Source organism: Miscanthus floridulus, chromosome 1, assembly GCF_019320115.1.
Source record: "Miscanthus floridulus cultivar M001 chromosome 1, ASM1932011v1, whole genome shotgun sequence".
Taxonomy (NCBI): domain Eukaryota; kingdom Viridiplantae; phylum Streptophyta; class Magnoliopsida; order Poales; family Poaceae; genus Miscanthus; species Miscanthus floridulus.
The window spans coordinates 172697385-172709888 of record NC_089580.1 but is presented as its reverse complement, the minus strand read 5'-3'; the positions used below and the strand labels follow the sequence as shown (position 1 = coordinate 172709888).

Here is a 12504-nt window from a genome sequence, read left to right as displayed (position 1 = left end):
AACATGTGTTCCGTATGATAAATAATTAGTGGCAAATATTGTATTATCATGGGTCCCACTTGTCAGTCAAACTCCACCTTATCTTCTTCCGTTTTCTGCAGCTGCAATTACTGGACGAGCAAAATCCACCTTATCTCCGGCCGCCCCCAAGCTTAGAGCTCCGCCAAGCGCTGACGAGGTCGCCCATAGTCGCCGGCCGTCGATGCCCTTGCCCATGGCTGCACCGAAGCTCGCACGTGCAGCGCTTAGCAAGCTCTCCCACGGCCGCAGCCGCCTATCTCGACGAGTGTCTCCGGCCGCCCCCAGCTCGATGCTTCTGCTCCGCACCGACGAGCTCGCCCATGGTCTCCGGCCATCCCCGCTCCCACCTGGATCCACCGAATCTCGCCTCGCACTCGACGAGCTCGCCCACGGTCACCGCCGCCAATCTCGACGAGCTCGCAAAAGGTCGGATTCGCTGTGTCCCTGGCCATGGCCATCTGCACGCGAGGAGGAAGACACCGAGCCGCTTGCTCGCGCCATACTGTGAGCCGGGTACGGTCATCTTGCGGGCGTCAACACGGGCAGGGATGCGGGCAGCCCGCTCAGGCGTGTGGCGGGCGGCCGCGTTTGGCGGGCGGTCATAGCTCGGGCGTGTCCGTAGTGGAGCACTGGAGCTTCAGGGCCGCCTGTGCAGCTAGCGGCTCGTGTGGCCAGGGGCCTAACAGGGCGGCTCATCCGAGGTCATAGGATTGGATAGTAAGCATTGTTGCTCTCCAGTTTAGATTATTTGATCAATTCACCATATTTGCCTATTCGATTCTCTGGAGTTTGAATGTAGGCTAGACACTGAATTGCCAAATGCCTTAGTGATGTTTAATTGGCATTGATTGGGCACTTGAACCTTGGTCATTGCATACGGGAAATGCCTTAGTTATGTTTAGTTACATAATACTAGTATATTATGTTGTAATTCTGTAATTGAAGTACAAATTAGACCTCTATTATCTTAGGTTTTAGTGACTTTATGTACCAGTTAATTTGGTTGTGGGAACAAAAAGACACAAGTTTGTCTTGTAGGGATCCAGAATGGAAGTAAAATTAGTGACCATGAATATATATCATATTACCAGGGCTTGGAAAACTGATAAGTATTAGGAAATAAAACATAGCTGAAAATGCCAGAGTGACCATGATATCCTAAATGCTTATTTGTTTGACACTACTGTGTAGTGTTTGTAAAGCAAGTGACCAAGGAGATGAAGCTGCATCTCATATATATATTCCCTTTAGAAATTTCAGCTTCATTATCAGTTATTTGCTAGTCGTTATCTATTTATTCTTCCGATTCACTGTCTTCATCATCTGAATCCATGTACTCACCACCTTCGCTGTCATCACTTTCAGATTCTTGTTGCTCATCTTCATCCTGAACGTCACCCTCGTAATGGAGTATCGGATTACCTTCCACAGCCACAGGCATACCTTCAGCTTCCGCTTCAACTTGAGGTGTGTCCAATATACTTGTGTCATCATCTTCTATTGTATTTGGATTCGGCACAGTTATTACTTCATTTTCTTGGCAAGCTTCAGGACTGGATTTACTTGATTTAGTAGTGGCATCTTCTTCATCAGTGGGAGGAGTGTCAAAATAATCACGAGGTTTAGTCTTTACCACGACATACCATTTTGGATCTTGAGTATCATTCACATAATATACTTGCTCTGCTTGCGAAGCCAAAACATATGGCTCATCTGTTGACAGCCTGCGAGTAGTATTTATCATTATGAACCCATACTTATCTTCTTTAACTCCCCTTGTTGTATGTACATCCCACCATTCACATTTAAAAAGAACAACCTTATGAGTCCCATATAAAAGCTCCACAATATCTGTCAAGACACCAAAGTAATCTTTGTTTCCAGTTCCTTCATCGCCCTTGACAAATACTCCACTGTTTTGTGCTTGAAATAGGGCGTCTCTGTCCCTTGTGTTAAATCTCCATCCATTGACCATATAACTTGAGAAATGTGTCACTCCAGTATCGGGTCCTCTTGCTAGATCAAACAATTCATCAGAAATAGAAGGATCTCCTTTGGAATACATAGTTGATATCTACATGAAGCACAGTAGTTAATGAAGCTACCCTAAAGAAATAATGTAATAAATACATCCTTATACTTACATGGTTCTTGAACCACTGAAAGAACTCTTTCTCATGCCGCTTGTCTACATTTTTGGTGCTCTGTGTCCTTAAATATTCCTTGTGAATGCTGTGGCATAGGAGAATAGATGTTACAAAATTGGAGGTCCACAGTTGAATGAACATCTTAGGAGTGGCTTACCCTGTATATGGAGAAGCCTCTTCACAGTTTTTTAGAACGTAGGCTTGTGCTTTGTTCAATTCATTCATCTCCATCTGACAATATCTATTCCCAATAAGCCGTCTTCCAATTTTGGCAAAAATCTGGAGCTATGTGTTGCTATTGTTATCACCACTGTCATCATTACGGCTTGGCCTATTGATTCTTGTCTCAATTCCATGCAAGTACATAGAACAAAGAGTCACACATTCCTGTAACACTACAGCCTCAGCAATTGCTCCCTCTGGACGAGCTTTGTTTTTTACAAATGACTTTAGTCTGCGCAAGAATCTCTCGATGGGATACATCCATCGATATTGCACAGGACCACCTATCATTGCTTGTTGAGCTAAATGGATTGGTAGATGCATCATTACATCAAACATGGATGGAGGAAATATCTTTTCTAATTTACAAAGAGTAATAGCAATTGAAGAATGAAGCCTTTTAAGGATCTCCACATCTAACACTTTTGAGCAAATTTCTCAAAAAAGTTGCATAGCTCAATTATTGGAAGACAAATATCAGCCGGAAGCATGCCGCGAATAGATAGTGGAAGGTATCTATGCAGAAACACATGGTAATCATGGCACTTCATCCCTGATATTTTAACATTTATTGCATCTACATAATTAGATACCTTTGCAGAATAACCATATGGGACTTTGATTTTTGTCAAGAACTCACAAAATGCTTTCCTTTTAGGTCCAAAAAGTGTATAAGGTGCATTGTGAAATAAAAATTTTCCATCATCTGTGGGAGTCGCATGAAGTTTTGGTTGTATTCCCATGATTTCCATATCAAATCGAGAATTAATGTTATCCTTTGTCTTCCCCTCCTGTCCAAGCAAGGTACTCGCCAAACTTTCACCAACATTCTTTTCAATGTGCATGACATCTAGGTTATGTCTTAGTGTCAATTTGCTCCAATAAGGGAGTTGAAAAAATATACTCTTTTTCTTCCAAACACCATACACTGTGCTGGAACGTTTCCTTTTCTTGTCAGATTTCCCAAATATAACCTGAATGGCAGCATAATGATAGCAATGTTACACCTTTGAAATTACATCAAAATATCATAACTGGTATCATATTTATTTACAAAAGAAAGCTGCATAGACTTAAATCTTTTTGTATGTGTACCTGAGTAAACTTTTCGTATTGTGAAAGAACTTCAGCGCCTGATAATGGTTTTGGAGCACATCTCCTTTCCCTTTGGCCATTAAAAGTAGTATTGTTCCTCCAACTATGTCTTGCTGGTAGGAATCTCCTGTGTCCCATGTAGCAACCTTTTCTTCCATTGGCTAGCCATTGGTAGCAAGTGTCGGTATGACAGGATGGACATGCATATTTTCCCTTTGTGGACATTCCTGATAAATTCCCTAAAGCAGGGAAGTCATTAATTGTCCAGAGCAATGCAGCTTTTAGTGTGAATTTACGCTTCATCGAAGCATCATAGGCCTCCACCCCACCCCACAACTCAATCAGCTCATCAATTAATGGCTGTAGATATACATCAATGTCGTTGCCAGGTGCTTTAGGGCCAGGAATGAGCATTGAAGTTATCATATAAGGATCTTTCATGCACATCCAAGGAGGTAGGTTATACATCACAATAACAACGGGCCATATGCTGTATGATGTGCTCATATGTCCAAAAGGATTGAATCTGTCACTAGCAAGCCCAAGCCTAACACTGCGCGCATCTGATGCAAATGATGGGAAATTTTTGTCAAAATCCTTCCATTCCTTTGAATCTGCCGGGTGTCTCAAATATCCATCATCAACTAGCTCCTCTTTGTGCCAACGCATATTAGTTGCAGTTTTGGAACACATATACATCCTTTTCAATCTTGGTATCAATGGGAAATAGCGCAGCACCTTCTGTGCAACATTTCGAACTCTTCGCCTTCGTGATTTGGATGCATTGTTCTGGTCATCACTTTTCCACCTAGAAAGCTTGCACACTGGACATGACTCAGCTTTAGCATAATCACCTCTGTACAGAATGCAATCATTTGGGCATGCGTCTATACGCTTGTAATCCAATCCCAAATCTGACATGACTTTCTTAGCATCGTTGAATGACTTTGGAGCCTTATTCTTGGTAGGAAGTACCTTCCAAAACAGAGTAAATAGAGCATCCATTGCATTTCCACTCAAATCATATAGGCACTTGATGTTCATCATTTGCACAATGAACGATAGTGTAGAGAAGGTACTGCATTCTGGGTACAGCTCATTGTCTGCCTCTTCAAGAAGTCTATAAAATTTGCTAGCTTCTTCAGTAGGACCTGTAGATGCGGTCGTGTCATCCTGCAAGCAAGGTGATGAACCATCAAATGATCCCAAGTTGTTATTCACAGCATTTCCAAAATCATTCACCATCTCACGCAGACCATAGTCATCATGATCTTCCATGTTGTCGTCACTGTCTTCTGAATCTGACACACTCTCTCCATGATGATCCCATACTCTATACTCTTTCCATATTCCATTCAGCATGAGATGCTCCATTATAGATATCTGATCAGCAAAGTAATTGTTTTTGCAGATTCTACAAGGACATCGAAGGAGCTTGTTCGCACTGCAGCCAGAAAAAGCAAACTCAATAAATTTTTTAGCTCCTTCTTCGTATCGGGGAAGCCTCCTATTGGATATGTCCATCCAACTTTTGTCCACAACCATCCTGTCATTGAGGAATGAATTGTTTACAAAACTACAGTTTGTCAAGTTATTGCATTAAGAAGAATCTTCCATTTTTTTCTTGAATACGCAGTATCATTGCATTAAGAAGAATCTTCCATTTTATAATTCCTGGATGTTAGTATCTAGATTATTTTGATATTGCATTTTCCTACCTACAGGTTTGTGAGTCTTATTACATCTCTTGTTTGATGTTTTTAATATTGTTGTTTATGAACCAGGTATCAGACAATGCGCCATTATATGGTGTTTGTTTGTATGTTTAGGAAATAGTTCAAAAGGCACCTGGTATACTAGGTGCAGTTTTACCCTTAAACCCTACTTCCTATAAGCCAAGTCGTTTCTTGGTTTCTGCACCACGTTGTTACTGTCTACTTACAAAGGTACCTTTTTTGAGCTACACTGAGATGCTAAACAGGTTCATTTTCAGATCTAACATATATTTATATATTTGGATCCAAGATTTCATCAATTCAGTTCTAAGGATATGGTGGTGTGTCTATTCTATGAACAGCATTATTGCACAGGAGAGGCTTGACAGGATAACGCAGTTTGCAAGTGAAATTGCTCTGCCTGAGCCAGTTCCTCGTCCTGTGAAAGAACAAGATGGAGTAGACGGTGACTTTGATTCCTCTAATGGGATTCCATACATTGACTGGACAGAATATGCTGTACCTGTCAACAGTATATCAGGTCTCATTTCTTCATCAAGTGTTCCATCAGAAAGGGACATGTCTTCATTTTTGTTCAGGAGCTGGGAGCCTAATTCTTCCCGGAGTATATTTGCTAGTGAGATTTCAGATTCTAGTTATGTAAGAGAAGTTGAGAAGGAGGCAAGGCATAGTTTCCAGCATTATGAAGACTGTATATCAGGGAACTTGGAACCACATTGTACGGTCTTGAAAGGGGAGAGGCTTCAGATGGAAACAGGAATGATAGTGCGGACAACTTGTATTTTGATCAAAAGTATTACCTGACGGCAGAGGTGTTGGACATCAGCATCTCAGCTCTGCACCAGTGGATCGGTGACAAGAAGCAAATGGATCAACGGGCGGCGGCCATAGCAATTTGGGGGTTGTTTAGGGTTTAAGCGGTAGCCATTGAGTATTGAGTTCAGATTCGTGGGCTACCAGATCTGGGTCCAAAAATGTAGGAGGTTTTCACTCTATTTTCTTTTTCTTTCTATTTTTGTGGTGAACATTAATGCCGATGAATATGGCAGGCAGCCTGGTTACTTGTTAAGGACTTGATTTTGTATTTTACAAAGATTTAATAATTAATAAAGCACCAAAATTTGCTTTATTAGTTATCGAAATATGAGTTAGTTATTTGCAAACAAAATGTTTGCCAAAACAAAACTAATATGGTTCGAATGTTGATATTTGGCATGATATTGTGAGTAGAAAACTATGATATTCTATATTATTTTTTATAAATATTGAATCTATGATCTAAATAATCATTTGTTTATGATTTTTTTATATTTAATTATTAGTTTAACACTTTATTTGTTATATACTCATACTTTAATCCTAACTTGTTTAATGACATTTGTTATATACGCATACACGCACACTCGTCCAAATTAATCACCACACTGGAATAAATTCAGAAAAATAGGAGCAACTACATCGTGACTAACACGGCTCGCCAGGTTCCACCATAAGAACCTAAATAGATGAGTCTCAATTCAACTTGTTTGGTTTGGTCCCCAACTCTTATATATGCAAGCTCTAGTTAACAATTTTTGACATGTTTGGTCGCCCTGTTGGGCTCATGTTTGGCCGTTTTTGTGAAGCTAGGCCCGAGCTAGCCCCTTTATCCGCTCGCCTCACCTCCCGCTACAAGATAAAGCAACCAACAAAAACGTAACATTTCTTATACTGACTAAGCTAGGTCATGCAACCAAACAAGTTCATCTTGTATTGTTGAAGCCAGGCTTGAGCTAACCAGGCTTAATTGGCTAACCGAACACACCCATATTGAATATCTTTGACTGACCACCTCTATGTATAATTTCTAGCCACATATGTCTTTTTATTTGTTGAAATTTAGTTATATGGACCTTGTTTAATTGTCAAGTGATGCGTCTTATTCGAAGAGATTTGAAGTCGAATTTTATTCTATCTAAAAAATAACAATTTTTTCCCAATAAACACACATTAAAATAAATTTGGTATTAAAAATTATAATTTCTAGTAGAAATATTATGGACCTTGTTTATATTTTTTCACATTATATCTCTAGTAGAAATATTATTGGCCTCGTTTATCGTTTTTTTCAAACCGAGTGCTCTCTTTTCCGCTTAATAATTATAATTGGTGAAAAATTGTTCCCTCCAAATATCCATTCACCTTTCCCTCCAATTAATCCGTGAATTTTTTTTACTCCCGCCATATTGCATTGGACATCAAGTATATATATATACATACATGGAGTCCTTTCCATCATCTACGGATCTACCAAACAATCAAAGCCAACTGACGGGGAGAAACACGGAGAAACAGGCGACCCACAAAGGTGCACTGCGTACTACTACTAGTTTTTTTTTTGCCAAGTCTTCCTCCATCTGGCCAGCATCGTCATTATTAGCCCCCAATGATTACTCCTATCCTGTGTCAAAGCCAAGGCCATGTATCGCGCACGCCCAGATGCCTCCGGCCACCCCACGGATCCAAGATGCCGATGCGAAAAATCCACCACCGTGATCCAGTTCGTCGTGGCGGCCTCCGATCCAGTTCGTCGTGGCCTCCGATCCAGTTCGTCGTGGCCGCCGCCGCCGCCACCACGGCCGCCGTGCCCGCGGCCAGTGCCGCCATCGCCACGGCCACGGCCATGGCAAGAAGATGCGATACCCCACGGATCCATGATGCCGATGCGGAAAATCCCTGGCCTCCGATCCAGTTCGTCGTGGCCGCCGGCGCCGCCACCACGGCCGCCATGCCCGCGGCCAGTGCCGCCATCGCCACGGCCACGGCCACCGTCGCCGCGGCGGCCACTGCCACGGCCGCCGCCACTGTGGCTTGCACAACTGCCATACTGATATCTTGATTTCGATCTATGAATATGCATCACATCCATACCATATTTGTACTGGACACCAACCTACGACACCCATGCCTCCAGCCCAGTCCAACTTTATATTTCTCAAATTATTTTTTGACAGATTGTTTCCATCCTTTGTATATGTCTCAAATTATTTTTTTCGTCAGATTGTTTCTTTTGGTAAAATATCCATTAATTTGATGGCTATGTTTCTCCATCAATTCCATTGTTGTTTTGCAGGGAAAATGGCTCCACGGGTGCCGCCACGGGTGCCTCAACGAACAGTTGCTGAAATGGATACGGAATTTGATGAGCTTGCCTCTGTTTTATCCAAAGATCCAAGGGACCAATTGACCTCTGGTATAGGTTTGTTTTATACATTCAGCACCACCAAATATTTCTTTGCGTAAAAATTCTGTTGTATTGTAGCATGTTGCATCAAAGGAAATTAGGAAAGCTACAATTTTCTGCAGCCTCGTTTGTAATATAATGTTTCTATATTGCTTCTAGTGTATAAGAAAACTTACATGATCTTTTGTTAAGTTCATATGATGTGTCTTCTAGTTATCAGCAACTCGACTTATTAGTACTGATAGCGATTCCATTAATAATCTCCATGAGAACATGCAAGTTCTTGACTTCTTGTTTAATTGAATGCACCATTACTTGTTCATAGATCTGAACGAGAGCTACTATGAACAAACACATGGGGTTTGTGTTCATGCCGATGTCAAAAATCCTAGTTATATTACTTGCAACTGTGTTCACTTGCATTACTTCGTGTGCTGATGGTACAATAAAAGATAGCCATTTCTGTTGTATTTAGTTATGTAAAATTTACAAAATGCCTATTTTTGTTTCTACAGGTGAAATAACAACCAGGTTACGTTCACGTGGCTCTCGAACTGACAATGAACGTGATCAATTTGATTCAGATGTGGCAATGGATGAAAATAATCAAATAAATGCTGCAACACACAACACTGAAGGTGTTTTGCTAATCTGAAACCTGCTTCTTTACACCATTGTTTATTTCGCTGATTTAGCTAGGTACTGTTATGTTGATCTACATTTATTTCTTTATACGACATAATAACAAGTGCTACATTTAGCATGTCACAACATGTTATACTAATCTAAAATTTGATTCTTGACACTATAGAGTATAAACATTACATTTAATTACCCTTGTTCTTTTCCCTAAATTAACTAGGCCTTGCTAAGAGTGGAAGAAAACTTACAATTAACAATCAACTTCGCAAGAGAAGAGCAAAAGGAAAGCATATTGATATAAAGTTCCCTAAAGAGTTTGCAAAAGTGTGTGGAGAACATGCTAGTTTATTTAAAAGTGAGATAACAGTTCTTGTAAGAACTGTACCACTCCAAGTGAAGAAGTGGAGGGACATGGATAAGTTTTATCCTGGTACTACTACATCTATTTGGAGAAAACTAAAGGTGACCTACTTTTCATATGAAATGAATATATTTGGCATGCATAGGTTATCATTGCATTCAGTGGCCGGTTATTACAATATATCTTTGCTGTACAGCAAAAGTTTCCTGAGCTTTCAGAAAAAGATAAAGATTGTGCCATGAGACAAGTAGAGAGTCAATATAATAATCGGCGTTACCGTCTACTTCAAGCTTACCGAAACAACAAGCCAAGGCCACAACATGTCTCACCAGAAGGTTGGCAATGGTTGATAAGGAATTTGTGGACGGATGATGATTTTCAGGTACATACAACTCATGTCCTAAATTACAGTGCTGCATAATTGTTAATGATACATTTATGCAATTTGTAAACCAGAAAAGGAGCAACCAAAACTCTATCAACAGAGGAAAGCAAGAGATGGGGTCTAAAGTAGGAACTAGATCAATTGCTCAAATCACTTACGATCTGGTGAGGAAAATAGTTACTAGGCAGATTTTTTTCTATTACACATCGTTCTGTATTAGTGAATATATGCTTTTGTTATTCTAATGCAGCGACACCCAGAAACTGGTGAATGGCCTACTGCTATGCAAGTTTGGAAGGCTACATATCAAAAGGCTGATGGGACATGGTCCATTCCAACAGGTGAAGAAATAATGGTATGACCATATTACTTCCCTTCTTGATGGCATCTTTGGGTTTCACATTTGTCAATCTGTATCCTACCTTTTGAACTAGGATTAGGTGGAAGTGGTGTGTTTTTTGTATGAAAAAGTATGGTAGTAGAATTATGTATGACTCTTTCATGGTTATTATCTCTGCAATGTAGTCTCTGTATTGTTCATTTAATGAGTTGAAAAGTCTAGGCACTACGAAAAGTTTGCAGTATCTCTAATCATGAACAATATCGTTTTATTAAGCTGTTTGTAAATTTCATATATTATTTAATTTGTCTGCAATTTTCAATTATTAGATAACATGTTTGTAGATTTTTTTGAACAGTATCAACTCTGAGAACATTTGGATGTTACACTATCCTACGCTAGTGTTCTTTGGCCGCTTAGAGTGTGATTGGTTGTGTTCGTATCCGGGAGCAGGCCCCTCGGGGGATAGCTTGGGTAAATACAACACTACCATGTTTCGTTGCTTGCATCCAGTAGAGGGTCGAGCTGAGATGATGTTTGTTTGCTTGCACGAGAAATTAGGCAAGTAAACACAATCACGGTAGTATTTGTTATATGCAACCATTTTTTATTGCTCTTAATTTATCTTACTCATGCTTAATATTGTTTGAAGTATATTAATATCACTTAAAATATGCTAATAATGTCCTTACCTAGTAACTGTTCGCATCTGGCGAGCCAGGCTCTGAAGAAACACCTAAAATCCCTGTATCTCGAGAGCTAGGCTAAGAGAGTTTTTGCATGAACAGAACTAGGCCTGTGGAGCCATACAACCAACTAATCATCTAACTTGAATCCCGTGAGCCTAGCTGGCATATATGCAACAAACCAATCATACCCTTATCATCTTGCATAGTTTTCATCATACCGAGATTTGATCCGGTGCTTCAGACTATTCTAGAGGATGTTGTAGACAATAATGTCTAATTTACTTACATGAACGTTTTTGCCTGCTGTGTAGTATATGGGTTCTTAATTAGTTTGTTTTCATGCTTTGCAGACCAAACTACATGAAGCTGCTGGGATACATCAAGAAAAGATTTCTTCTGCGCCCGTGCCAATAGTGGAGCACTTCGCACTAGTTCTTGGTCGAAAGCCAAACCATTCACGTGGTGTTGGCATTCGTGCTGTAAACCGAGTGGCTGAGGAAAGAATCAGATTGCAGGTGCAAATTGAGGCTTCAGAACAGCGTGAAGCTGCAGCTCGAGCACGTGCAGATGCTGCTGAGCAACGTGCTGAGGCTGCTGAGCAACGAGCACAAGCTTTGGAAGGCCAAGTTTCCACGGTGGTCGAAACAAATGCACAACTGCAAGAAGAGCAGCAATCCCAACGTGATGAGATGAGTTCTTTGCGTCAAACACAGAGTGGAGAAGTTGCTCGCCTAGTGAGGGAACAACTTGATCATCAAATGGCTGCATTAATTGCACGCATTGGTGCCTCACAGCCTCCAGCATCTTAGAGTTTAAACACTTTAGTTGAATAATTATTGTGAGACTTTAAAGTAGTGTCAAGAGAGTTATTTTGAGGTTTGAGTGTTCTTAGTTTTATGTAATGCTTAATGCCAAATTTGAATTATTGAAATAAATATTATTGGTGCAGATTTGAAATAATCATATTGCTATAATGTACATTTGTTGAGCTATTTTTGTCACTACAACAAGGATAATAATGATAACTTGGTCGCCACAACATCTAATGTGTTTCACACAATTGAAACTTATCTTGTGACAAAACTTGTCCAGACTAATATTTTCCTACAAATGCTATGCTTTTTTGTGATGAAACTATTGATACATTTTGTCTTGTCAGTTCTCACAAAAAGATAATTTTTTGTGACAAAGGTTTGCCACCGTAGTTTACATGTGAGGATTAGTTTGCATCACAAATGAAAAGTATTTGTGTTAACAAGTTACCACTTTTTCCCATACATATTGTGGTAAACAATTAGACACAATTATAATTTAATAGTGAGAACAAGCATCGACACGACAAACTCAAGTAATGGCGAAACTTCTATCACTAATATGTAGTCTTTAGTGACCACAAAATTTGTCACTTTTATAATGGTAATTGTGACAATTATATTGCCATAGATTCTGTATAGTTGTGGCAAATATTATCACCACTAAAAACATTATGAGTGGCATCATTTTTTGCCACTAATGCATATGTTTTTGTGACAATGAATGAGCCACAAATGTCCCATTACTAGTGACAGTACAATTTGTCACTAATGAGTATGGTCATTTGCGGGGAACAAAAATTCATCACTAGAGTATCTGTGAGGCGAGTA

The 12504-nt window shown here is 40.0% G+C and overlaps 2 protein-coding genes across 2 annotated transcripts; one reads left to right on the top strand and one right to left on the bottom strand.

Moving 5' to 3' along the window:
* Positions 1 to 1315: 1315 nt before the first annotated feature.
* Positions 1316 to 5263, bottom strand: LOC136467201 (uncharacterized). The gene is made up of 5 exons (XM_066465803.1): positions 3486 to 5263; positions 2937 to 3364; positions 2326 to 2409; positions 2166 to 2253; positions 1316 to 2095 (listed from the first exon to the last, which is right to left on the bottom strand). The coding sequence occupies exons 1-5, from the start codon at positions 5028 to 5030 to the stop codon at positions 1316 to 1318; spliced, it is 2925 nt and encodes a 974-aa protein (XP_066321900.1). The 5' UTR covers positions 5031 to 5263.
* A 3701-nt stretch (positions 5264 to 8964) lies between these two features.
* Positions 8965 to 11670, top strand: LOC136502447 (uncharacterized). The gene is made up of 6 exons (XM_066497783.1): positions 8965 to 9082; positions 9307 to 9548; positions 9644 to 9829; positions 9904 to 9996; positions 10083 to 10187; positions 11212 to 11670. Exons 1-6 carry the CDS (start codon positions 9037 to 9039, stop codon positions 11668 to 11670), a joined length of 1131 nt encoding a protein of 376 aa, XP_066353880.1. The 5' UTR covers positions 8965 to 9036.
* Positions 11671 to 12504: the final 834 nt, after the last annotated feature.